This window comes from Oryza sativa, chromosome 3 (assembly GCF_034140825.1).
Source record: "Oryza sativa Japonica Group chromosome 3, ASM3414082v1".
Taxonomy (NCBI): Eukaryota; Viridiplantae; Streptophyta; class Magnoliopsida; order Poales; family Poaceae; genus Oryza; species Oryza sativa.
The window spans coordinates 27,914,921-27,940,015 of NC_089037.1; the positions used below are offsets into that span (position 1 = coordinate 27,914,921).

Consider the following 25,095-nt stretch of genomic DNA (forward strand, 5'->3'; position numbering starts at 1 on the left):
TCATCTTTCACCAAATTTCCCTTCCTGCCTCACTCTTTCATTTTGTACATATTATGCACTTCTATCTTCAATTTGATGTAGGCACTTGAGCTAGATTATTTTGATGCAACCTTGTATTCAAACAGAAGCCTTTGCAACCTACAAATTGGAGAAGCACAAAAGGCTTTGCTTGACGCAGATAGATGTGTAGAACTGCGGCCTAAGTGGGTGAAAGGTCACTACCGGGAAGGAGCTGCTTTGATGGTGCTAAAGGTCAGAAAATTTGTTGCAGTGTGCTAGTCACATGTTGCCCTTTACATAAGCTTCATGTTAGATCATCCCCCCAATTTTCTGTCCACAGGAGCACAAGAAAGCATTTGAGGCATTCTTGAACGCGCTGAAACTGGATCCTGCTAATGCCGAGATTGAGAAAGTGATGTGGTAATGCTTCTATCTATGATGTCTCGTACTATTCCTATGTATGGTTTTATCTGTGGAGTTTGGACGACAAATCACTTTATTTTTTTATGTAAGCAATGTCGATTATACACGGATACAGATATTTTGGTTGCTTGCACATACCATGTTATTAATAAGCTTTGCTGCCCATAATAGTTTAGCCACAATGCATTGTTTGGTGCATATATTAAATGGTACAAACTAATCATCCAGCCTACGAATCCTCTGTTTTACACTTACATTCCTATCAAAATCCTATGTTTTTCCTATTCCTACGTTTTCTCAATCCTGCGATTCAAAGGAGCCCTAAGAGTATCTGCGCTATGGTCGATCTATGAAAACAAATCATTGCGGATATATATATATATATATATATATATATATATATATATATATTATATATATATATATATGCTCTGCTATCAGATTAACTTGTATGCGGAAAATTTCTAAACGAAACATTCGAGCCAATCGCTATATTGATGTGTCTTTTTTTGTAAAACCTTTTTATATAGTATAAGTTTCTTTAAAAATTCAAATAAACCTATATTTAAAGTGTGTTCATAGTTTATTTTGTTTAACTTGCTGGTGAAAAGCTAAATCAAGCTGAAGATTTGGCCTTATTATGGATATCCAGGGCGTTGGAGATTTGGAAAATACGGAAAATGATTTGGTTTCATCTCACGAGGGATTTCATTCTAGTAAGGGCAAGTGTTATAGTAGATGTAACTATCTCCTCTAAATTTATCTATATTATTCACTTATGAAGAGACAACCCATACAATATATCACCTCTAGTACATAAATACCAATATCTCTAATACGCTCACATCCTTGTTGAAATTTGTGTGAAGGTTTGCCTTTTAATTTAGGGGTGGCTCATATTATCTCTCCTCACTTCTCTCCTCCACCTTATCACTCAATCCAATGTGACACTCTTAGAGGCAACATATGAAACATTATAGTATTTGTCCTAATCTTTATCTAAGAGCAGGTACAAATTGTACAATAGCAAGCTATAAGCCAGCTGCAGATTTGTAGCCAGCTGTAGCACGAACTCCAAGACGCGGTGTGTGTATGATAGATAGGACCAGGTATTAATAGTGTACTAGTATATAACTATTGTATGGATGAGCTATTAAATTGACTATAAATGAATTGGAGTTAGTAGTTGGCTATACTATTAAAATTAAACTTGCTCTAAACGGTCCGTGAGAGGGACAATATATTGAACATTAGTACTTGCCCTAATCTTTTTATCCAAACGGCCCATGAGAGTGTGAGACGCGCAGCCAGCCGCCTGCTATATTAACAATGCAGCAGAAGGTGGCGATTGCCCCGGACGCACTACGCCCATCTCTCGGACGCGATACACCAACGCTCGCGTCGCGACGCCTTCTCCTCTCGAGGCGAAAACCCTAGCTAGGCTGCTCGTGTCAGCGGCGGCGGGCGGCCATGGGCGACCCCAACCCGAGCTTCGGCTTCCGCGTGGGCCTCGCCTTCCTCCGCGCGCTCCCGTACCTCAACGACGGCGGCCCGCAGAGCCAGTTCTTCGAGGCGGCCACCCACGGCGACGTCAGCCGCCTCAGGGGTGAGCAGTGAGCTTGCCCTCCCTCCCTCCCCAACTCGAACGGCGTCCATTTCCCACCTGCCGCTTCTTACTGCTGTTATTTTTCTGGAATTTTTTTTGTTTTTGTTTTGCTGGCGGTGGCAGTTTTTCCGTTGCTTCTCTTCTTGAAGACGTCGTTTTGGCATCCCCTAGGGAGCGATCTCAGCTGTGTCCCTTTGTTGGTCTAGTGGCGGCTGGTCACGCTTAGCGGCGGCCGGTCCGGTGCTAGCCTTCTCCTGGGCTTGTGTGTTGGCGATGTCGGTGTGTGGGTGGTGGGTTTTTTTTCTTTTTCCTGGTTACGACCCTCCAGGGTTATAATCTTGTAATTTTTTCCTGCTTTATTAATAGAACTTCGCACCGTCTCGTGCGAGTTGTTCAAAAAAAAAAGAGTTGGCGAGCGGCGAGGACGCGGAGGGGAAGGCGAGGCTTGCCGACGACATCAGCTTCTCGGGCATCGGGCCGCTCCAGGCCGCAGCGCGATTGGGGGAAGTGGACGCGTGCAGGTGCATGGTGGAGGAGCTCGGCTTCGACATCAATGCCGGCAGAGAGCTTGGTACGCGCGATGTTCATACGTAGAGCTCTGCTCTGCTCTGCCCTGCTCGCATATTTGCTCATCTTGTGTATTGCGTCATCTGGGAGATAATCATGTGCCGATGATCTCTAATGTGGATTTTTTGCTTCTGATGCTATCCGGTCCCCCCAGGCATAACAGCTTTGGCTTCTGCTGCGTTGGATGGAAGGCTGGCTACTGCAAGGTACCTTCTTGACCATGGGGCTGATCCAAATAAGAAGTGCAATGCAGGCTCTGTTCCTCTTCACTGCGCTGCAAAAAATGGTTACCTTTCTACTTTCATTCAGATCTACGTTGACCGGTTAATTTCTTGATAAAAGAAAGAGGAAAATACATAGCACGGTTCTAGAAGGAATGATTGATTTGACTGATTTTCTAGGAGATGGTATAACTTGTACATATTCCAGTTTTACTTATTTTCATTATGAATGTTTGTACATTCTGGAATTTGTATTTGCCTTGTTATAATAAAGTGGGAATAAATATATTGTGTTCTTTCAGCTACCCATATCATCGTATTGCGTCACATCATAAATAATTTACTCCATCAGGTAAAAGATGCATTCTTTGGTGTCTAGGTAGGACAGGAAAAATATTATTATTACGAATCATGAATCTTTGAAGAATATATACTCGTCTGTTGTTTAGCCATTTATTTGATAATTCCTTATTTTTCATGTCAATATTGTCATGTTACTTTTGTGCATTTTGTTTAGGGCATGATGAAGTAGAACGACTGTTGCTATCTAGAGGAGCTAGCGTTGATATAGCTTATTTTCATGGGACACCACTACATATTGCTGCTGCATATGGGAAGGCCAGCGTCATGAAAGTTTTATTGGAGCACGATGCAGATGTAAGAAATAGATTATATCTCTTTTCAAGTGAGCTTTTAGTGCTAACTTTGTATAATGCACATGCATGTAGTACTTTGGATCTCGGATCCACTGTGATCTTTCTCTTGTCCTTTTTATTGTAATTGTTACTCCCTCCGTTTCATGTTATAAGTCACCTTGACTTTTTTCTAGTCAAACTTAGTTTATAGAAAAAATTAGCAACATTTTAAACACTAAATCAGTTCCATTAAATCTAGCATTGAATATATTTTGATAACATATTTGTTTTGTGTTAAAAATACATCTATATTTTTCTATAACCTTAGTCAAACGTAAAGAAGTTTGACTAGGAAAAAAGACAAAACGACTTATAATATGAAACGGAGAGAGTATTATTCATCTCCTATAGTATTTTGGATTACTATGAATTCAAATATTGAAGACTTAAATGCCTTGCATGTTTTATTGTTGATGTTGTGTACCATAGCCCTTGCTCTATGATCTTCCATCATTCACACGTAATTGACAGATATTAGGTGCTAATAGTGTTATGGATTTGCATCCCCCCTATCTTAGTGCAGGAACACGGTAGATTTCTTAGATACTCTGTGGGGTGCAATGGTGGGCACACAAGGTTGTGAACCTTGCCACTCAAGCTTGAGTCTCCTTTTTACCTTAACTTTTAAGTGTGGAGTGATAAATCTTACTCCATGCATGAAAAAACTGTGTTTTTGGTCCAATTGATCGACACACTCCCATACACAATTGGATTGAAAAACTGTTGTTGCAGTTGACACTTAGCCATGTATTGTAAATTGCATAGGGCTTATAATTGAATAAAGTATGGAGGTTCATGAGAAGAGCAAATGCCTTTTAGGGAATGCACAAAAGGATTGCTCATCTTTCTATTAAGAAGAATAACAGCATTTAATTTGCATCTATATTTATATCCCAGCATTTAATATCTGGCATATTCTCTAACAAATGCCATTCAGTATGTTTTCACTAAAAGCAATATTTTTTCCCAATGTAGCCAAACAAGGTTTCAGAAGAGTTAGGTACACCGTTGGTTGCAACTCTTCACGCTACTTCTCAAGGATTAGCTGAATCTGTTTCACTGTAGTGTAAAACTACTCGTCGAGGTAACTTGAATCCTCTTTATGTGATCAATCTATTTGTATGAACAGTGGCATTGACAATTTTGTCTGTTTCATACAAATAGGCAGGTGCTGACATTAACTTCAGTGATCGTGACACTCCGTTGGTGGTAGCAATTACTAATGGCTTGACTAACTGCATTAAATACTTGCTAAAGGCTGGTGCAGACCCTAATATCCCAACTTGTCATGTGAGTTTTTGTACTCATTTTTACTTGCTCGTTTCTTTTTCTTATCCAAAAGTTGAGATCAGTTCTAGCTATACCCCCATTATATAATTGTGACTTGTCACCGTGACCCTTTGGGCCTTGACTATTGAGAGTTGGATCTGACTACTAATATGAGTAACTAAAATGTTGGAATGAATTGTGCACGTGTAGAAACAATTAAGTTTTTTGCTAGTATGTAATTGGTTTTTGGGTTGACTGATGTTGAGACTTCTATAAGATGTAGCTCACAAGACATTTAAAGTGAAGCTCAGATGACATTTAAATTCACCTGAAATGGCATAATAGATCCATCTATTTATGCACGTTTCTATTTATTAATTGCCTAATATACTACTTATGTTATTTGTATAATGAATGCTTGTGATATTCCTGCCTTGGTCTAAATTGCTTTTGAGGTAGTAGTTATATAATTGTTATTCTGTTACTTTGCAGTGTGGTGCCTTGCCAATACAACTTGCTGCAAGCTATGGAAGAAGAAAGGATGTGGAATTACTGTTTCCCTTAACTTCCCCCATTCGAGCTGTGTCAAACTGGACTGTTGAAGGAATTCTTGCCCATGCCAAATCAAAGCATGCCAGATCAAAATGTTCAAAGCCCAAGGTGTGAATGTGAATAATTCATTGTGATTGCTCTGTATTTCCTTATGTATCTGTCAATTTTTTATAGCATAAAAAATTTGCACTGACATGTTGGGTTACATGAGTTTATTGACAATCTTCTTTTCTCTAGTTCATACTATTTACTTCCAAAGAAACACAACAGTTTTCCAGCTGAGTTTGTACCAACAAACTTCTAACATAGTGCTGTTTATTTTACTGTTTAGAGCAGGAAACATATATAGTTGTTGAGAAGCAATATCAAGTAGTTGAAAAATCTACTTGTTTATTTTTATATCAATATAAAATGTGAAACAACTTTGTAGAGAAAAATTATAGGAGGGTGATTATTCTATTGTTGCAATTAGGAACTTAACCCATGCTTTGAGGCACCTACCCCCTACACGAGGGCCTGCCCTTCATAGGTCGATTCTTAACACATATTTTTACGAGGGGCTAGCGAGTTTAACTAGAGCTGAAATTCACTCCTGTGGGGAGTCAAACGTAAGACCTAGACGTGCTACTTGAGAACTATAACTGCTAGGCCCTTTCACTTGGATTGGTTTATGTTGCACCTATGTACTAATTAGTACCATTATTTTCCAACAATGCGAGTGGGATATCAGATAAGAGATTGTATCACCCTTGTGTGGTGTTCTGTTCTGAAACATACAAGAGTGCAGGTCATTGTTTCAGTTTGCACCTTATATTGTGGTTTCATTTTTAAATCAAAATCCAATATATTTTAAAAATGCCTATGACTTTTGTTGCTATATAAAATTGTTTCATCGAATTATTTTTATCTTCAAAAGATTTTGGACATTTGGTATCGGTATATGCCTAAATTGGTTTTTCTTCGTGATGTAGGACAAGCAGGATGATCATAATAAAAAGGCTCAGTTCAAACTACGTGGTGAGAAAGCTATTAAGGACAAGCATGATGAGCAGGATAAAAAGGCTCAGCTCAAACTACAGGGTGAGAAAGCTGTTAAGAGAAAGGACTACCATGGCGCCTCAATTTTCTACACTGAGGTACGATGACATGAGCAAGCCACATTTTTTTCCATGAAAGAAAATCCGATTTGTTGGCTTGGATATATCTTCTTTGCAACATATATGGAATTATGGATAGACATAGAAAAATACTCTCTCTAGTAAAGAATATGTCATTTGACTTTTTCTAGTTGATCAAGAAATTATAAAATACTTAGTTTCAAAACATAAAATTGGTATGTTTGTATTTGTTTTGAAAAGAAGTTTCATAATATCATTAACTTTTAAGATTTTATGATCTTATTCAAAGTTGTACCTCTGCTTGTGAGTACATTTATTATGAAACATAAATACATAAATATATTTTCGACTGAATGGAGTAGCCTCTGCTTGTGAGTGTATTTATTATAAGCCTATCTTATTATAGGTCTGTCTAAAATTATTTCACACATTTATTATGATTTTGTATTACTATAGCATGCCTAATTATTTAGCCAAACAGCACAGTGATTGTGAGTGCATTTATTGTTGGAAACAATTCATACAAGCTTCAGCAAACCTTTTAGAACAATGTCCAGAATGTTTCGAGAAGTCTACTCATGTTTCTGTTCAAAACTATCACGGAGCATGAATATACCCCTGTTATCATTGATAGACATGGGAACCGGTGTTTTCTGTAATGTGGACTGTTGCTATCTTCCAGCGCATCAAAAATAGGATGTTGTCTGCCTTTTATGATACGATAGAAGTTCTGCCTACTTTCTCAAACAAACTTCGCTCTCTTGGGTAATTGAGCATCTTGATCCTGTGTTTTGATGCAGGCAATTGAGCTGGATCCTACTGATGCAACATTGTATTCCAATAGGAGCCTTTGCCATCTTCAAATGACCGAAGCTTTGTTTGATGCTGATTATTGCATAAAATCGCGGCCTGAATGGTTAAAAGGTTACTACAGGAAAGGGGCTGCTCTCATGTTGCTGAAGGTCAGATAAAATCTTTGTTTCTTCACCTTGCACTATTTTTTTTCTTGTCACTTCCTTTGTGTAATCTCCCCAATTTTTTATCCATAGGAGTATGAAAAGGCATGTGACGCATTCTTGGCTGGACTGAAGTTGGATCCTTTGAATGCTGAGATGGAGAAAGTATTCCGGTATTCTGTCTTAAACCGAGTTCCATTTCTATCATGTTGGACAGTTTATTGAATAAGATTGAACATGTTTGTGTATTATGCTCTCGATTCAACTAATTACTTTATAATGGTGTATGCATTTGAAATATCTCTCAAGCTGCACCTTTTTTTCCGTTTAGTCTAAACACGTGGAACCAAGTTGAACTTGTGGCTAACTTGATTTCACACTTGCAGGGAGGCGGTCGAGGCGATGAAGAAGCATCATGTTACTACAAAAAGCTTCAAGCCATCAGATTAGATAAGTTTACCAGCACTGGCTTTGGCTGCACGTTTTGTGTAATATATTTATTGTCCAGAAAACGGCCGTAATGCTCTTGAGCTAGAGCACTAATACAGTACTAAGTATCACCTTTTGGATCGCATAGTAGTAGCATACTACCGTGATGCCTGCGTAGTGCCCCCTTAGGCCTATCATGTTGGGGAAAAAATTGTCGCCTTAAGCTCTCCTTGGTGTTAATGCCAGTGTTCTCTGCTCATGACATGACATCGTCTAGAACTCTTGTCATTTTCATCGTCTTATTACAAATCTGATCTTTAGTTTAGTTCCCTTATGTTGTAGACATGGTGCATTCGTGTCTTTGGGGTTGGCTGGGAGATTCTGTTTGCAGGGCCCTTACGTGGGCTTATTTTATATGTTTCTAGTTGGGATTGTCATTCTCTGTTTGCCAAGAAGTGGACTTTTATACGTAAAGGCCCATTTGGTTTTTAAGTGAACCGATTAGAGGCCCAATTAAGTCATAAGTAAGGCCTCTTTTGTGTGTCCGGACTCCGGAGGAAGTAGACTTCCTCTCTCTCTCTCTAAAGCAGAATTTATACGTATATTTTCGTTTATAATGAAGATGAGGTTAGGCCGTTAGGGCATAGAAAACAAGAAAACCATTAGCATATAATAAATTGAGTATTAATTATTATAAACTTAAAAATAAATTTATTTAATATTTTAAATCAATATGAAACATATTATCTAGTTGTTTAGCGTTTTGAAAAATGTTCTAACGGGTAAAATCTATATCTAATCAGAAAATAATGTGGCCTATCTTGGTCCTCATGGAGCAGCCAGCAGTAGAAAGAAAAACCCAAGAAGGGCGAAATCTCAAACTGATCGATGATGAGAATGTCCAGCCAATTTGGGATTCAGAACTAGAGGATAGTATTCCCAACAAAGCTACTAGTAGCACTGTTTCATTCGCATCAAAAGCTTGATCTCTTCCAAATCAAATCAAAGAAATAGTAAAAAAGAAGAGTAGAACAAACCCAATCCCTTTCCTAGCTTCAGAGCTGCAAGCCTGAATTACTCCTCAGTCCTCACTACTACAAAGGTGCACTCACCCACGCTACCACAAACAAAGAAGCTTCTGCATCCAATAACTCCTCCAGAAACAAAACTAAACGCAAAGTTTTTCGGAAACATGAGCAGAAATCTCAGAAAAACTAATGCTTAGAACGATTTATATAGGCTCTGATATGATGCGTCGATCGGCCACCCGATCCATTGGACTCTTGCAAAGTTGCAAGCAAGCACGCATATTCCCCATCATGATCAAGGATGAACTCCGGCCGGCGAGGAGCTCACGAGGAGGACGAAGCGCCGCCGCCGCCGCTGCCGGCGTCGTCGTCGTCGAACTCGTCGTTGTACATCTCCTCCACCATGGGCTTCCACAGCCGCACTCGCGCGTTGATGAACCAGTTCGATATCTATATATGATTATGCAGCAATGTGTCAGTGTTAGCACGCAGAATATTGTTTGATTAATCAATGAGACGGTTGTTAATTAATCTCGTACTTGGGTTCTGCTTAGACCCGTAGCCACGGCCAGCATGAGCTTCTCGTTGTCATTCGGATACCTGCAGAAATTTATTTAAATTTGAACTGTGAGTGTAGTAGCTTGGTTTAGCATTTTGATCTCCTCTTGATCAAGGAGTTTAGTTTCGCTATTCATTGATCATCTTGTTTACCTAACATTTCACCATTGTATACATTAGACGTGCCCAATATTAAAAATAACTGCAGCTTTAATATATTATTTTTCTTCATACTGGTAAGGATCCGTACTAAAGTAGGAGTTTTTTTTTCTCAATTTTAAGTTGAAGTATTGTTTGTTAGAAAATGTATTACTGGTTTTGAAAAAGATGATCATAGATAGGAAAATATAAATCACATGACAAATAAAATACTAGCCTCAAAAGAGTTTGGTTAGAGCTAAAAATGAACTTTGTTAATGGAATTTCACACTCAATTGTTTTTTTCTCTGATCAAACTTCTTTAAACATGGATAAAAAAGTAGTAACATTTACAACACTAAATCAATTTTACTAAATCGAACATTAAATATATTATTATAGTATTTTTATTCTGTGTTAAAAATATTCCTATGTTTTTATATAAGCTTGATTAAACTTAAATAATTTAAGTTTAGCTAAGGAAAAAAAAAATCTAAGTGACTTACAATATGAAACGGAAATATGAAATGGAGGGAGTAACTGTTTCCTTAATCTTCACATGACCCATTTTCAAATAACTTTTAGGAAAAACTATTTGATTAGACATAGTTTTATTTGCAAGACACTATATGATCGCAGTGTGAAACAGTGAAAGTGAGATTATTTGGACGGCTTACGGGTGGAGGAAATGGTCGAAGAGCCATGCCCGGAGCACGCCCACGGCGTCCTCCGGCAATCCCCGGAGCGGCCTCCACGCCTGCTCCGCCCTCGCCGCCGCCGCCTGCTTCGTCCGCCGGACCACCCTGTTCACCACCTCCTCCTCCTCCTCGCCGTCGCCCTCGTCGTCCTCCTCCATGGCGTCCCGGGCCAGCCGCAGCAACGCCGACCTCGTCCTGGCCGCCGCGGCGGCGTGGAGCCTGAGCTTGCGCAGTATGGCGCGGCGCAGGCTGCCGAAGTGGTGCGACATGGCCTGCGCCATGAGCGCCGTGTACCCGGCCGTGGCGCCGGCGCCCAGCGCCGGCTCGAACGACGCCGACACCCGCCTCAGCTCCCCGAAGTAGTGCTCGTGCCGGCTCTCCAGCTGCAGCGCGCGGGGGGCGAATCGGCGGCGAGAAAGCGCCATGGGTTAGCCATTATTACTCGCTCGATGCCTCGATCCAAATTCCATGGAGGAGAAGGGGGAGGGCTTTGCATTGTAAGTACGGACCTCGCTGAGAAGGCTGAGGAGCTTGGCTTGGACGCCGCCGCCGCCGCCGCCAATGCCGGTGCTCTTGCCGTCGTGCGGGAAGCTCGCCACCGCCTCGTCGTCGTCGTCGCCACCTCGCGCGCTGGCGGCGGCGGCGGACACCGCCTCGCGGAGCAGCTCCTGCGCCGGCAGCAGGTACCTCGAACCACGCAACGCGGAAACCATCGTCGCCGGCGCGGCGCCACCGGCACCGCAGCAGCAGCGCGAGCGGCCGCCACCGTCGTCTTCAGCCGCCGCGGCGCCGGACCCGAGGGTCAGCACGACCATCGGACCAGCGCCGCCGCAGCCGCTCGACCCGTCCCTCCGGTGGCTCTCGGCACCGGCGCCGGCGATCTCCTCCGGCCGGTGGTGGTGCAGCTGGCAGTAGTGGCCGCCACATCGCTGCGAGTGGAGCTGCTTGCTGGCCACCATTGTCAGTCTCACCTTGCAATCTTCAGTTAACTACCTGCAACAAAACAACAGCAACAAAAACTGCAAGCACCTGATTTCAAGTCAGGTGACCATGTGAGTGACCTGAAACCACTTTTATTTTCAGTGCAAATTATTAATGGTAGTAGTAAAACTTCTGAATCATTTGACAAACTGGTAGTAAAATGGTAATGACAACAAAATCACCCTGATTAAAAGATCATTACACTGATACTTTACTTTCATCAGAATTAGGAGATGTATTGACAATATGTAGTACTTCCTCCGTTTCACAATGTAAGTCATTTTAGCATTTTCCACATTTATGTTAATGTTAATTAATCTAGATAGATATGTATGTCTAGATTCATTAACACCAATATAAATGTGGAAAATGCTAGAATGACTTACATTGTGAAGCGGAGGGAGTATTTGACACTTGACAGGCAAACAATGTGCATACCTCTTGCCTTGGATGAGCAACTGAATCAGCAGCAAGAAAGAGGTAGAGAGAACCAAATGGTTATGTGTACATGCATATGTGCCACAGAAAGAGGTATGCTACTGATGAGAGCCTTCACAACTGCATATATATATAAACACTGATGAGCTTGAGCTAGCCATACTACTACTACTGTATAGTGCTGCATATACTGCCACTCGGTAGTAGCTGGCTAGGTTGGCCATGGCCACTGTGCACCTTGGACCATCATCTTTGCATTGAAACAACACCAACCACATGAGTGAAGGTATTCAAACTTTGCAACTTTAGTGCTACAATACTAGTAGTAGCTCATTTGTTTTGTCACCATCCTTTGCTATTTCCCCTGTCACTATACTTGCTAGTTGCTGCTCCTGCTACTACAATACTACTGCTGCTACTCAGGAGGAGTACTGTCCTGCCTCCTCTCTACCTATCTACTATACTTCACTACCCTCTGTTTGGTACTAGCTTTTTCTTGGAGACTGCATATGCATTAGCTCAGCTGATCGAGTTGAGCTCCCTGTGTGTGTGTTGTGTGCTGGCTAGCTGGACCTGCAAAGGCATACACTGATACACACTACTACTACAATCTCTCTCTCACACACATACACACACCATGACACTATTGCTGTCTAGAGTGTGGATGAGAGGAAGGTAGATATAGACCATAGTATGTGTTGTAGAATCTCAAGAAAGGGCAAGCAATGCACACTATGCATTGTGTAGCTGCCCTAATCTATGGAAAGACCAGAGCCTTTTTCCTGGGGTGCCCACTGCATCTTCTGTTGCTGGCTGGCTGGCTGGCTAGCTGCTGAACAATGCTTGGAGAGAGTTGGAGAGTGCACATGACATGCAGAGAGCTGATGAGAGCCTGTGCATGGAGCCAAGCAAAGCAGCAACCACTTTGGTCTTGCTGCACACACATATGTGTGGTACTTGCTGGATCATGCATGGTAAGGGTAACCAACTAACAAGTGTGGCATGCACATAAATGGATAGACAGCACAGACACATCACACATCAACAGGTGATCAGTTCCTCTCTTTTAGAGAGAGAAAGATATAGTACCACTACTCCTAGTAGTAGATGCTGAGAGAGAGAGAGAGAGAGAGAGAGATGTGAGAGTGAATAGGAGGAGGAGGTCAAAATACAGTTTTTGGGAGGTGTCATTGAGAGGAGCTGTCCATTGATTTGATTGGACTGATCCTAAGAGGAAGAAGAGGAGTGCTGTTTGTTTGTTTTTCTTTCCTGGGGCAGTGGTGCCTTTTTGGTTCAGGTGATCTCTACAGTGCCGTTCAAACTGGCCTGCCTCGTTTGTGCTTTGAACTGCCCACTTTTGACCAATCCACGCACGCCTATCACCCTTCCAAATGTTTTTTTTTTTCAATATATGCTAGCTCATAATACTGTACAATACAATGCAATGTTTGGTTTTTCCTTTTCTCTTGAAAATAAATACAGTCTGGATTCTACTGTGAAATAGAGAAGTACTGTACTTGGAAATAACTGGAGGATTGGACTGATGCCTGATATAGTGATATTGATATTGCTAAAGTAATGTATGCAGTGAATCTAATTTGAGATGCATTTAAGTATAAAATAAATACAGACAGATGCCAGTTTTAACCATTGGATAAAAGAGTTATTATCCCTTTTTTCAGCTGTGCCTATGCGCAGGCTGAACAGAGGTGCTATGTGGAGTTGTGGACACAGCAAATCAGTAACAGAGAAGACAGTGAAAAACAGAAAAAATATATATATACACGAAAGGACATGAAAAAATATCATCCAATGTTCATTCTTTATTTCTGCAAATAATAATAGTAAATCATATGATTATAGGAAGCCAGTGCTGATTTAGGGGCTGTCCAAAACATCAGTCTTGTTCGGATAAATTTCTTATTCCCTCCTGAAAGGTTATACCATTCTTTTATTTCATTTCTAAAAATTTACTCATTTTATTATTTTCTCACCATTCTCTTAGTTCATAGCCCATATAATAGTGGGACATTAGGGCAAACTTATTTGTTTGTTTTGGAAGAAAAAAGCAATATGTTATTGCAAATATACCTAAGCCTTTATTTTAATTGAGAATTTAAGTTCATAATTTTAGGTTAAGCAAGATGTTTGGCAATCGGCACTATCGTATACTCCCTCCATTCTAGAGTAAACCAACTTTTATACATGAATCCGAGCACACGATTTATTTTGGGACAGTGGGAGTAAGCACATTTAGGAAACGAGTCTAGCTCATTTAGTGGAAGGTGTGGTTGTACACCCTTATCAACCAAGGTAATCTACGCTCAAATTTAGGTGTCTCATTCCTCTTGTAAACATGTCATTGGAAAAAACTCTTTCGGGAAACATTGATACTAAGTTCCTTGACAATATGCTTTTTTAAGGCAACTAGCAAATATGCTCGCATGTTGTTACGGAATTTAAAAAATCACATCAGCACATTGCAAAGAAGAAATTTATTTTGAATTTTAATGCTTAATTTTAGAATTAAATATTTATTTTTATTTTTTATATTTTAGCTGTAAAATATTTAAAGCGGACTCAATTAACTTATCTTTACTGTAATAGTTCCTTCCCTTAAAAAAGTTCATGGACTCAATAAGCTTGTCGAGTCTCTTCCCTTAAAAAAAGTTCATCATCGACGACAATCCGTGAATTCAATCGTATGTTTGGAGGGCACTGGTCCCACATGTTTGAATTTTGGAGAGTCAATGGTGAGGTGGTGGCAAACTCATCACCACCCTTTTTTAAAGAAGTATAGATATAGATAATACAAGATCCCTTTGATTCACTTTGGCCTCCACTTCCTATGCGTTCGGCAACGCATGAAAGGGAAAAGATTTGTTTCTTTTTTCGCGTGCACACTTCTCCAACTGCTAAACGATTTATTTTATGAAAAAATATGGAAAAGTTGCTTTTAAAAATCGTATTAATCAATTTTTCAAGTTTGAAATAATTAGTACTCAATTGATCATGCGCTAATGGCTCACCTTGTTTTGTGTATTTTCTCAAGCTTCTTCTTTTCTCTTCTCTCAAATACACCCTTAGACGTTATGACAATTAGAGTGGGCTGTTTCTAATAAGTCGGAAAAACTTCTCAATCCATACCAACCAACCATATATACAATTTAAACAAACCACAATGATCAAAGTCCTAACTGCAGGAGGTGAGGTCGCCTTAACAATTCACAAAGCCAGCTCAGCCGGTTCCTCAATAATTGACAAGTGGTGGTTGTTAAAAGCCTTTGGGTTTGGGGTCATCGAACCCACAGAGAAGCCATAGTTCCCGGGCCCACATGACAGCAACAGGGCGCATTTACTCGTACAAAAAAAATGCATGAGCCCAGTCCCTGGGCCTGGGGCAGCCACACTGCAGCTTCAATCCTGCAGCTGCTCCTGCACCGGCAAGGGCTGCCAATTAGAATTTTAAATTGTAATGGAAATGAAATGAGATGAAATGGCAAACAGTGCATGGACCGACAAATTAAACCATCTCCACAGAGATAAAAGAGGAGAGAGCAACAGCTGGTGCTCAACTCCAGTAACATAAAGCCTGAAGCATCAACTTGCAGATGCAGAACAGAAAGCTGAAGATTCCCCAGCGATCTGTCCATTGATCTTCGATCTTTTCTTTTCTGGCTTTCTTTCTTTTTTTATTTTGTCAATAGGCTGAACAACATATACCTGGATGATAAGTAGTCATTACAGGTGTGTTTTTTTTTACAGAATGGTTCTGAAAATCATAATCTTTTACATGTATGATGTATTCCATTTTTACAGGATTCTTTACCCCCTATAAACCCCCACCTGCTAAACTTAATTATATTACATTTCATGCTATACCCCCCTCTTCTGTACCAAATGCAACTACAGCTAACAATTTCCATGCTTTCTGAGGCATGTTATTCTGGCACTACAAATTACAAATGCTCCCCCCAGGCAAATCTTGCCTCCATATATTTTTGGTATTTTGAGCATCTTAGGCCACAAAATCATGCATTAGAGGCGATGGTTCGAACCGTTGCCTTTGATCTATTTGGTTCGTGGATTCGTAGTCCGAAGAGGAAGCTGCAGCGACACCGAGAGAAGCGGTGGAGTTGTAAATTTCTTCTCCAGCACCGGCGAAACCTGGCTGATGAGTGTTCTGTACCGAAAGCCTGTTGTCAGGATGCTGTAAGCCAAGTGTCAATGACACATTGCTGTTCCCGTATCTTCCGAGCCCCGACAAATGGTAAGCCATGAACCGAGCGTTCTCATCGGAATGATGGGCGACGGCATCATGGAGGAGGCTGCCTTCGGCTTCGCCCGGCCTTTGGTCCTTCAGCATTAGGTTCATGAAGCTGTCATCCTGGTTGCCTTCGTTGTGGAAGCCGGCTGGTGCCCCACCAAGGCTCATCATCCCGATGTTGGCTTTGGATTCACCTAATTGGCTTGGTTGATAAGTCTGGCTCATAGAGCTTTTCAGATCTTCCTTATCTTCAGATGTTGCTATTTTGTCCTTGCTCCTTGGTACGTTGTCGGAGGAGGAGTTCGAGTCGAGATCCGCCTCCCCAATCTCTTCTTTATACATGTCTTCGATCATCGGTTTCCACAGGCGGACACGGGCATTTATGAACCAATTTGAAATCTAGGACAAAGAAGAATATTGGTGAGTTCAGCAAACTAATTCTATCCAATGAATTGATGCAGAGTGCAAAGTTCTGCAAAAAGAAAGGTAATTTACAAACATTTGTACCCATTCAAATCCAAAATTGTATTAGCATCCAGCGTTACAACATAGTATGATTCCAGAACTGATGAAACAGGGTTTAATAGATTTCAGACCTATTCTGAGAAAAAGGCCGATGTGCATGCAAATAATAAACAGTTGCCCAGTATCATGGCAGAGATTTTGCAGCACATGGGTATACATCCGGATGCATTAGCAATACCAACACGTGGCCATCTATTTTAACTAGATAAACACATCCCAATGATTGCTAACTACTACTTTGTCCCAAAAAAAAGAAGCAAATTCTAGCTACAAATCTGGACACACATGTATCCAGGTTCGTAGTTAGGATTGGACTTTTTTTTGGGACGGATGGGGTATGTTATTATGATAAGATAACAGGTTGTCTTTGTATGATAGGAAAAAAAATACCTGACTTCTTGTTAAGCCAGTTTGTCTCGCTAGCATCAGCTTTTCTGAATCTTTTGGATACCTAAGAAAGCAACAAAATGTCATGACAACAAAAGAAAAAACAGGCAAATGAAAATGAGTGTATAAAGAAAGTCACTTACGGGTGAAGGAAGTGTTCAAAAAGCCAAGCACGAAGAATTGAAACTGAGTTTTCGGGCAGTCCCCTCTGTGGCCTCCAAGCATTTTGCTGTAACAAACCATACTGCTGGAAAGCGCGCTGTTGTCTTAATTGCTGGTCAATATAACGGAGGCGCGTTAATTTTCCCTCTTTGCCAGATGAACTCTCCTCCTCTCCAAGTTTCTTCCGGATAACATTGATCTGATCGTTGATAGCATCTTTCAGACATCTGAAATGTTTTGAGATTGTCTGAAGGGCCACTGCAGTATAAGGCTTGGCAGCTCCAGACCCAGCAACCATATCAAAAGATGAGACTACAATTTGCATTTGATGATAATAGTGTTTGTACTTTCGGTCCACCTGAAAATTAAAACAAATGGTATGATTACAAACCAGCAAGGATATCATTAGCTTGCCAGTAAAACCACTACTCATCTTATTGATAATGCTATCAGTTTGACTTCTCGAAAGAGATTTTTATTTTTAGTTCCTGCAGCTACTGGACACTTCAATAGAACATGTGACTTTCTCAAACTTGTTTGGAGGGCCTTAAGATAAAAACTTGAGCATTTAGAAGATAAAGGCTTTTCCCATGTAAGACTATAGGCAGCTAAGCTTTCTAAACCCACCTAGACTAGTTACCTTCGAGGCTTTGACCCATCTCTCTAACTTCTGTAAGAAGCCCAACTTATGAAGTTCTTGTTAGAAGCCAAAACATTTCTTTTAGCAATAAGTCAAAACAGTTCTGAACTGTGGATCATGACCCATCTATGCTAATAGTGAATACTAAGGTCATATCTAACACTGATTTGGTGGAGATTCCAGTGTCCAACCAATACTTTTCTAGGAAGACAACGGAAGGCAGGACAACGCAATTGACTTTTGGCACACGAGAGAATAAGCTGCAACTGCTACTAGACAAGTATTTGTTTCTGGAGCTTTACTTTGGAGTATCTGGATTAAGCCTGCTCATATTAGTAATCTTTGTGCAAATTATTGGTATGAATTTAGCCAAGCACAAACAAACCATTATGACACTTCGATTTCATAGCGAGGTATAGGGAAGGGCAATATAATTTTTGTTTTAAGAAATAGAAGGGCAACAAATTCACACACCTCATCCAACATGGCCATAAGTTTTGCCATCTTATTCTGGAGCTCTTGTTTCTCAGCAGCAGAAATCTCTGGTGCAGCATTGGCAGTAGACTCCTGTGGGTTGGAAGATACCCCCTCACCTTTCGAACCCCCCTCGGCTTCTTTGTTATCTGATTTTCCTGCTTCAGCCTGGTCTTTCTGAGCCTTCTGCTTTATACTCTTCCAAACACTGACGACCTCATCAAGCAATTCTTGTGCTGCTTTCAGATACTTTGAGTTTCTGATTGCCTGTGAGGCCTCAGATTGCATATTCTTCATTCTGTTGTCATCACCATGGTAAGAGTGTGGTGTTAGCAACTCTGTTTTCGCAGACCAGTATGGATACGAAGGCGCCAGGATATGCGTGTTGAGGCTCAGAGACAATCCTTGGCCTGGTGCTGGTGCAACGCTCATCGAATTGTGGTTGTTCAATAGGCCAAACTCAATCTGCGCGCTGCTATGAGTGTCATTGTGGATGAGATCAGCACCAGCATTATGTGCTCCATCCATCAGATGCATCAACATCTCATTTCTCATATCTTTGGCAGGTCCAAAAGAGCGCTGATCCATGTACGACGCGACCATGTTAGGTTCCCGTGACGATGAATCTTGAGAGATCGCAGTTGGATGGCCAGGCAGCTCCATGAAATTCTGCTGATGCTGGATAATGCCACTGAATTCCGTGTATGGCCCAGAAGACCCATTGCCAGGATATAACATGTTTCCTATTGCTGATGGCACAGGATATGATGAATTGCCTGAATCCGCTGGGTACATAGCTTGCGAGTCCCTTTCATTGCCAGGGCTCGAGTAGTAAGTAGCCATGTATGCAGCTTTGACAACTCAATTAGCAAGATTGCTGCAAAGGCATGGATACTTGCAGGGAATCAATTACAGAGTTCACCAAACTCAAATTCCGATCGAGTTGCCTGTCAAAGGGGGAAGGAAAAAGGTTCAACAAAACAATGACAACAAAAAGGTACAGTTAGGAATTATATATGAGACAATCAAATTCTACACCACATAATGAAATAGTTAAGAAGAAACAAAACACACTATAATCACCAGATCTTTCTTTCTTTTTTTTTTTTGGGAAAGCAAGTACGGTTCTGTTACTATTGCAAGGACACAAGATACACACAAAGGCCAGTCACGAGTGAGTGAGGCTCAGACCCACAGCTTTGGCAGCAGTTACCACCTCTGTTTTGTTCTTTTCTTTCTTACTATATTTGTAGGGAAGAACACAGGTTATATGCTCAAGAAACAAGAGAATATAAACTATGAAGTGACAAGGTAAGATGCCAGTTTGCTGGCTAAAGGTACAGAACTTCAGGTGGTCCTTCATCTGAGTTTATAGCTAGGTTATTGGCCTTTTGCTCCTTCCTTATCAAGATAATCAAGACGGCGAGAATGTGGCTATAAATTCTTCCTATTTCATCAAGATTAGGCGACCTTTCAAGAACCCAATGAGATAAGTGGTTCTATACCACATACAAGAACTGCAAGGCCACAGATAAAATTGTAGGGTTTTTTTTTCTTGAGAAAAAGAAAGAACTTATAAATGGAATACTATTTCAATACCTTGTTGGATCAATTGATTGATGGCAGAAGAATGCATCCGAGTCGTCAGAGCTCCTTCATCAGCTCAGCGACGCGGTAGGAGGGTTCCTTGCTTTGTAATCACACTGAAAGACGAGATAAAATGACCTGAGATGACTAACTAGAGAATAGAGACCAGCAAAGAGAAAATAAAAGTTACTTCTTTTTTTTTACTTGTTTACATCTCAAATTTTCCACTTGTTTTTAACGATATGAAAGAGGTGGAAACTAGGAGAAATGACCAAGGCAAAAACTTTGTTGCCACGCACAACAGAATACGAGGCACACCCAAATTCTGATGAGAAGAGAGCTAAGAATTCGATTACAAGAGGAATATGAGATAGCAATCCAACACAAGAATCATTTCCACAACAGAAAAGAGAAAAAGGAACAGGGCTTTTTATGAGCATATGGCTTTCATGCAGGCATCCACAGAGATTAAAGATTCAAGAACACAAGCCACAAATCAAAGTAGGACTCCACTGTAATCAAGCTCAATTCTGTCATCTCTCCCAAAAAAAAGCCAGCTCTACCGGTAGCTGGAGAAGCAGCTGCTAGAAACTCAGAGCTCTTCTCCCAACACCAAATGGTGGTTGAGCCACCAAGAACGCCACAAAAACCCAGAATTCAAGAACACAAGCCATGGATTCTGAAGCCAGCAAACCAAGCTCAGTTCCTCCAAGCATCCACACCACCAGAGAACAACTTTTGAGGTGAGGATGTAAAAAGGAAACACCAACTAAAACTGCAGAAAACACCATACCTTCAGTTCATCCATGAACCAACCCAAAGAAACACAAAATTCCTGAGACGGAGCCTCAAGAATTACAGATCCCCAAGTCAATTAAACACGCAGAAACACCAAGAAAACCTCGCAATTCATCCAGAGACGCTAAGCTCCACCGCTATCAAAGAAAGCAAAGCAAACCCCGTCCCGTGCACACATAATTCAGACTCTCAGAGAGACAGAGACCAACCCAATGATTGAGCTCATGACAACACCACCCCTCGCGGGAATAACAAAAAGGATTAGTTGCACCCACCAAAATCAGACAACACAAATCCAGAAGCAAAGCAAAGCAAGAAGAAGAGCAAATCACGTGTCCTCGGGGGAGGAATATGCACACAAAAAAAAATAGATTTTTTCTTCTGCTGCAACCAACAGAGACCAAATGATGCAGATGGGGTGATAAAAAATTCGAGCAAGATGGAAGGGAGACCTGATGGTGTGCTCCTCATGGGAGGCAGAACCAAGCAGCAGAGATTGCTGTCACAGCAGAGATTTGGTCAGCTATGAGGAGGAGGATGATGAACAATAAGAGTGGAACAACAAGAAGAAGAACAAGAAGAGGAGGAGAAAGAAAATCAATCCCTCCTCTCCTCTTTCCCTCCCAGTATGGGGACAAAAATCAGATCCCAAGATAACAATATGAAAAAGAGAAGAAAAAAAAAAGGCAAGAGAGAGAGAGAGGAGCTTCTCTCCTCTCTTCTTCTACTTCTCTCTCTCCTCTTCTTCTTGTTGTTGCCAAAAATAAATAAACAAATGGAATAAAAAAGAAACACCATCCACTACCACCAACAACCAAAATAAAATAATTGTGGAGGGCCTCCAAAAGAAAGAAAGAAAAAGGAAAAATTGTGGGAGGGAGTATTTAATTTTCTTCGTGTTTATCATTAAGGAGGAGGATTATTGGGTGGGGTTTGGGGGGTTTAAACCTACTCATCAGCTGTGGCCGCCGGTTGGAGGCATTTTGGCCTTCTTGGCTGTTTGTCCACCACATCTTCCAGTTGCTTCTTCCTTCACGATAACGCGTATTATTAATATATATTGAGTATATATTTTTTTTATTCGCTTGCACAATTTGTGCTCGGTCCAGTTCATCCTTAGAAAAATTTGAGATGGGGGCCCCTAAGTCTAAACGCCAATTATGATACTAGATCTATTTTCTGTAGATGAGAACAAGGGGAAAAAAGTCTCCAGTGTACCAACTTTGTTTTTTTTAGCAATGGGTATAAATATTAGTTTGCTATCGTTTGGTACGCCTTAAAACTCTTACGAGTACACCGTGTCTATCGTTTCATGGAAGGGCGTTGTGATCAATCCGTGCACTCAGACTTGACTCGTCCTGAGATAAATTTATTTTCCGAGAATTAAAACTTAATTAATTATATGTTAATGTTTTTTCTATGTCTTAACTTTATCTTCATCTTCGGTACAAATGAACATCACCAAAATCTTACAAGCTTTGCATAATTAACAAAATCATATCTAAATACCGGAGAGTTATATTATAGCAGTGTTAATAACACTAAAGTTAACTTACGACTCTGTTGTAGGCTGTGTTTAGTTTCCACCTATTCACAACTTTCCATCACATCATATCATATTAAAAATTTTTCTACACATGTAAACTTTTAACTTTTTTTTCAAACTCCTAACTTTCTTCAAACTTTCAACTTTTTTCAGGAACACAGCCGTAGTTTAGCTCGACAATTTTGCAGAAATATGGTGTAACCGATGGTGGTAGAACCGAAATCCCATCTGGTGCTAATAATAAATGGATGGGGGGGAGATAGATTTGCTCTTGCTAAATTCCATATCTGTCAGTATGCAATGCACCACCAGACTACAAAAGCGCAATAAATGGCAGCACGCTGGACGCTTTGCTCTACGATGCTACGCCAGCTAACGCAGAGATATGCAAGATCATCAAATCATTTCTGGACAAAGACATGGGCAGAGGATTTATCACATGTGGCATCAAAGTCCCGAGGAGAAAGATGAGGGGACCTCACCACACATAAAAGGGAAAACGCTACGCCCACGAATAAAATCATGTTACTAGAGGCTCGTTTGAAATGCAGGATTTTATTCCGATGGAGTGAAATTTGTATGCTCCCTGTCTTAGGGTGGTTCTTTTTTTTTTGTTAGTAAGTACTCTGTATGGTTCGAAATTAAGTTGGAGTAGTAGTCTTTTTCAAGCTCTTTTTTTAAGGTTGTGTTCGGAAGTTCAAGTCCCAACTTCACTGTCTCATTTTCACGCTTATATTCTCCAGACTGCTAAACATTTTGTTTTTTTAATATTTCTATATTAAAAAATCATATTAATTTATTTTTAATTTTTTAGCTAATACGTAATTAATCCTCTACTAATGAGTTGTTCCGTTTTACGTGATTACTTCCCAAGATCCTTTTCCGAACACAGTCTAAATCATCAAACAACTTCGATGCATTCCCATTGTGTTCTTTATGTTTATTTATACCTAGAACATAAAATATTGCTACATCTTCTTTTGAGAAACAAATATTCCTAGATTTTATACTCACATAAGTATTAAATAAACTCTAGGTGCTAAGTGTTATAGGTGTTTTCAGGTGTTTATTGTAGCTTTTAGAAATGATCTCAAGGTGTTGTAGGACAGTATTTTAGATGTGAACCCTTTTCTCGAAAAGACGCGGAGCTTTTGACTTTATTATGATTTAAAAGAAGTACCAAGTCTTAAAAGTTAAATAAAACAACCATGTTTTTTTTTGCGATGAATAAAACAACCATGTTCTATTAATATAAAACAGTGAATGGTGCTTGCAGGGAGTTACAGTCGTGTTCTATTGAAAGGGCAAACTAGAGTGCACATCCTGTTGGTACGCGTAGCAGTTGCCGTCAGTCTGAAAAATTAGGAGTCGTTGTTCGTGTGGTCCACGGCGTGGGGAGCCGCGTGTGTGATAGATTGGGTCACCCGTTTCTTTTTCGCACCAAATGGACGGATCCATCGATTGGCCTAACAATCAAAATTTAAATTTTCAAACTTAATGTTAAAATTATTTTAAGATATTTTTAACGTATTTTCCTATATTGGCTTTCAAATCCCTATGAACACATATATAAAAAGTTTACCATAAATTAAATTTTTATTTCCTAATAAGTTGTTTTCACTTTATTAAGAAATATGAGCACAACCGATGAGAATAGCAAAGACAAGTCGAGCCAAACGCCTCGGTGCCTGCCTGCCTTCACAGACGGGGATCTCACCCCTCACCGATCGATTGTCTCTCTCCCCGCCCGTAAGATTACAGGGCTAACTGCCACACGTCGCAGGTGATCTTGATGAGGTCGCGTCACATTAGGTTGCTCGCCGGTGTCGGTGGCGGGGCAAGTGGAGGAGATGAGTGGGTGATCGAACTTATTACCTCGCACGATAGGTGATTGCAAGTGCACGGAGCAGTCGTTCCGCGTGGTGGTGAGTGGTAGGCGGCGGCCACCGCATGGGTAGTCGTGTTGCCATCGCCTCGCTCTCGCCACCGAGGGCATCGCCGTGGTCGCTCTTGCTCGGAGACGGCAGCTGTGGTTGTTGGAGATTTGGAGGTGATCCATCACTCGCTAATCGAGGAGAAGATTGGGGGTGCATGTGTCGTGGCAAGAGGATGTCTGCGTGGGTAACGGTAGAGTCGGAAACGCTGAGCCGGCCAGAAAAAGCAAAGCTAAAATTTTAATTCTAATACTTAATTTTGAAGTTAATTTTAAGCTATTGGCTTTTAAGTTCTAAGAACACGTATATAAAAAATTTACATGTAAATTATTTTTTATCGCTAATAAGTTGTTATGGTTCATAATAAGATTTTACACAGCCGATGAGGTCCGTTGTTGTTTGGGTGGAAAAACTCGGAAGTGTTCAGAGTGGAAACGTTGAGCCACCACTTTATCCAACAAATAGTAAGAAAAAGATCCCTTAAAAATAGAAATAAAAAACTAGCACTATAAATCAGTAGGAATTTTCAATATTTTTTTAATCTCTAGCTATTGTTTCACTTTCATTTTTATTCTTATTCTAAGTTTTGATATTTTTTATTTTCTCTCCGAATTTTAGTTTCTCTTTGTGATTTCCTTTATTTTAAAACCTTTTCTATTTTCCATTTATTATCTGTACAAATAGGATAGGAAGAAAATATGAGTAGGAGATAGGGCGAGACGGGCAATCCTGTAATATTATCTGAAAAAAAACCGCCAGTATGCATTTGATCTTAAACTTTTTTGAAACAGTCCGCTGACGTACGAACTCCAAGTCTCAACTCAAAATACCGGATAAAATTATTTTAATCAGAATTTGATCGTTGTACTGAACCTATAGCAGCGCCTCCAAATTTAATCCATACCAAAAGATGGCCTATTCCTACTTCACTTGATAGAAACAATGTCCTAGTATTGTTATTACAAACTGGAGTATATTCCATTGTTAAGATTTTAGTAAATTCATTTTTAGGACTTCTAAATTAAATGAACTGAATCCGTGCACTTGGAGTGTTTTTTTACTGCTGTGCTCAAATTGCGCCAAAGAGGTGAAGTGACG

General features: G+C 40.5%; 3 protein-coding genes across 6 annotated transcripts; 1 reads left to right on the forward strand and 2 right to left on the reverse strand.

The window, feature by feature from the left end:
• Positions 1-1,893: 1,893 nt before the first annotated feature.
• LOC9268515 (uncharacterized) lies at positions 1,894-8,170 on the forward strand. Its single transcript, XM_066308507.1, is given in 12 exon segments — positions 1,894-2,013; positions 2,396-2,600; positions 2,751-2,882; positions 3,335-3,474; positions 4,488-4,579; positions 4,581-4,596; positions 4,677-4,802; positions 5,274-5,441; positions 6,305-6,469; positions 7,252-7,413; positions 7,501-7,580; positions 7,794-8,170. Coding segments are annotated over 12 exon segments (1,470 nt in total). The 3' UTR covers positions 7,858-8,170.
• A 518-nt stretch (positions 8,171-8,688) lies between these two features.
• On the reverse strand, positions 8,689-11,780 carry LOC9270221 (BEL1-like homeodomain protein 11). Of its 2 annotated transcripts, none has more exons than XM_026023633.2 (5): positions 11,678-11,780; positions 10,768-11,287; positions 10,238-10,641; positions 9,404-9,464; positions 8,689-9,314 (listed from the first exon to the last, which is right to left on the reverse strand). In XM_026023633.2, the coding sequence occupies exons 2-5, from the start codon at positions 11,215-11,217 to the stop codon at positions 9,189-9,191; spliced, it is 1,041 nt and encodes a 346-aa protein (XP_025879418.1). In that variant the 5' UTR covers positions 11,218-11,287; positions 11,678-11,780; the 3' UTR covers positions 8,689-9,188. The 2 variants fall into 2 exon arrangements, with proteins under 2 accessions (XP_025879418.1, XP_066165099.1); XM_066309002.1 differs by having other exon boundaries at positions 11,626-11,780.
• A 3,562-nt stretch (positions 11,781-15,342) lies between these two features.
• On the reverse strand, positions 15,343-21,172 carry LOC4333726 (BEL1-like homeodomain protein 7). Of its 3 annotated transcripts, none has more exons than XM_015775514.3 (6): positions 20,970-21,172; positions 19,732-19,835; positions 18,133-19,079; positions 17,000-17,376; positions 16,860-16,920; positions 15,343-16,343 (listed from the first exon to the last, which is right to left on the reverse strand). In XM_015775514.3, exons 3-6 carry the CDS (start codon positions 18,973-18,975, stop codon positions 15,696-15,698), a joined length of 1,929 nt encoding a protein of 642 aa, XP_015631000.1. In that variant the 5' UTR covers positions 18,976-19,079; positions 19,732-19,835; positions 20,970-21,172; the 3' UTR covers positions 15,343-15,695. The 3 variants fall into 3 exon arrangements, with proteins under 3 accessions (XP_015631000.1, XP_066165100.1, XP_025879417.1); XM_066309003.1 differs by having other exon boundaries at positions 18,133-19,649; XM_026023632.2 differs by lacking the exon at positions 20,970-21,172 and adding an exon at positions 20,513-20,685.
• Between the last annotated feature and the right edge of the window lie 3,923 nt (positions 21,173-25,095).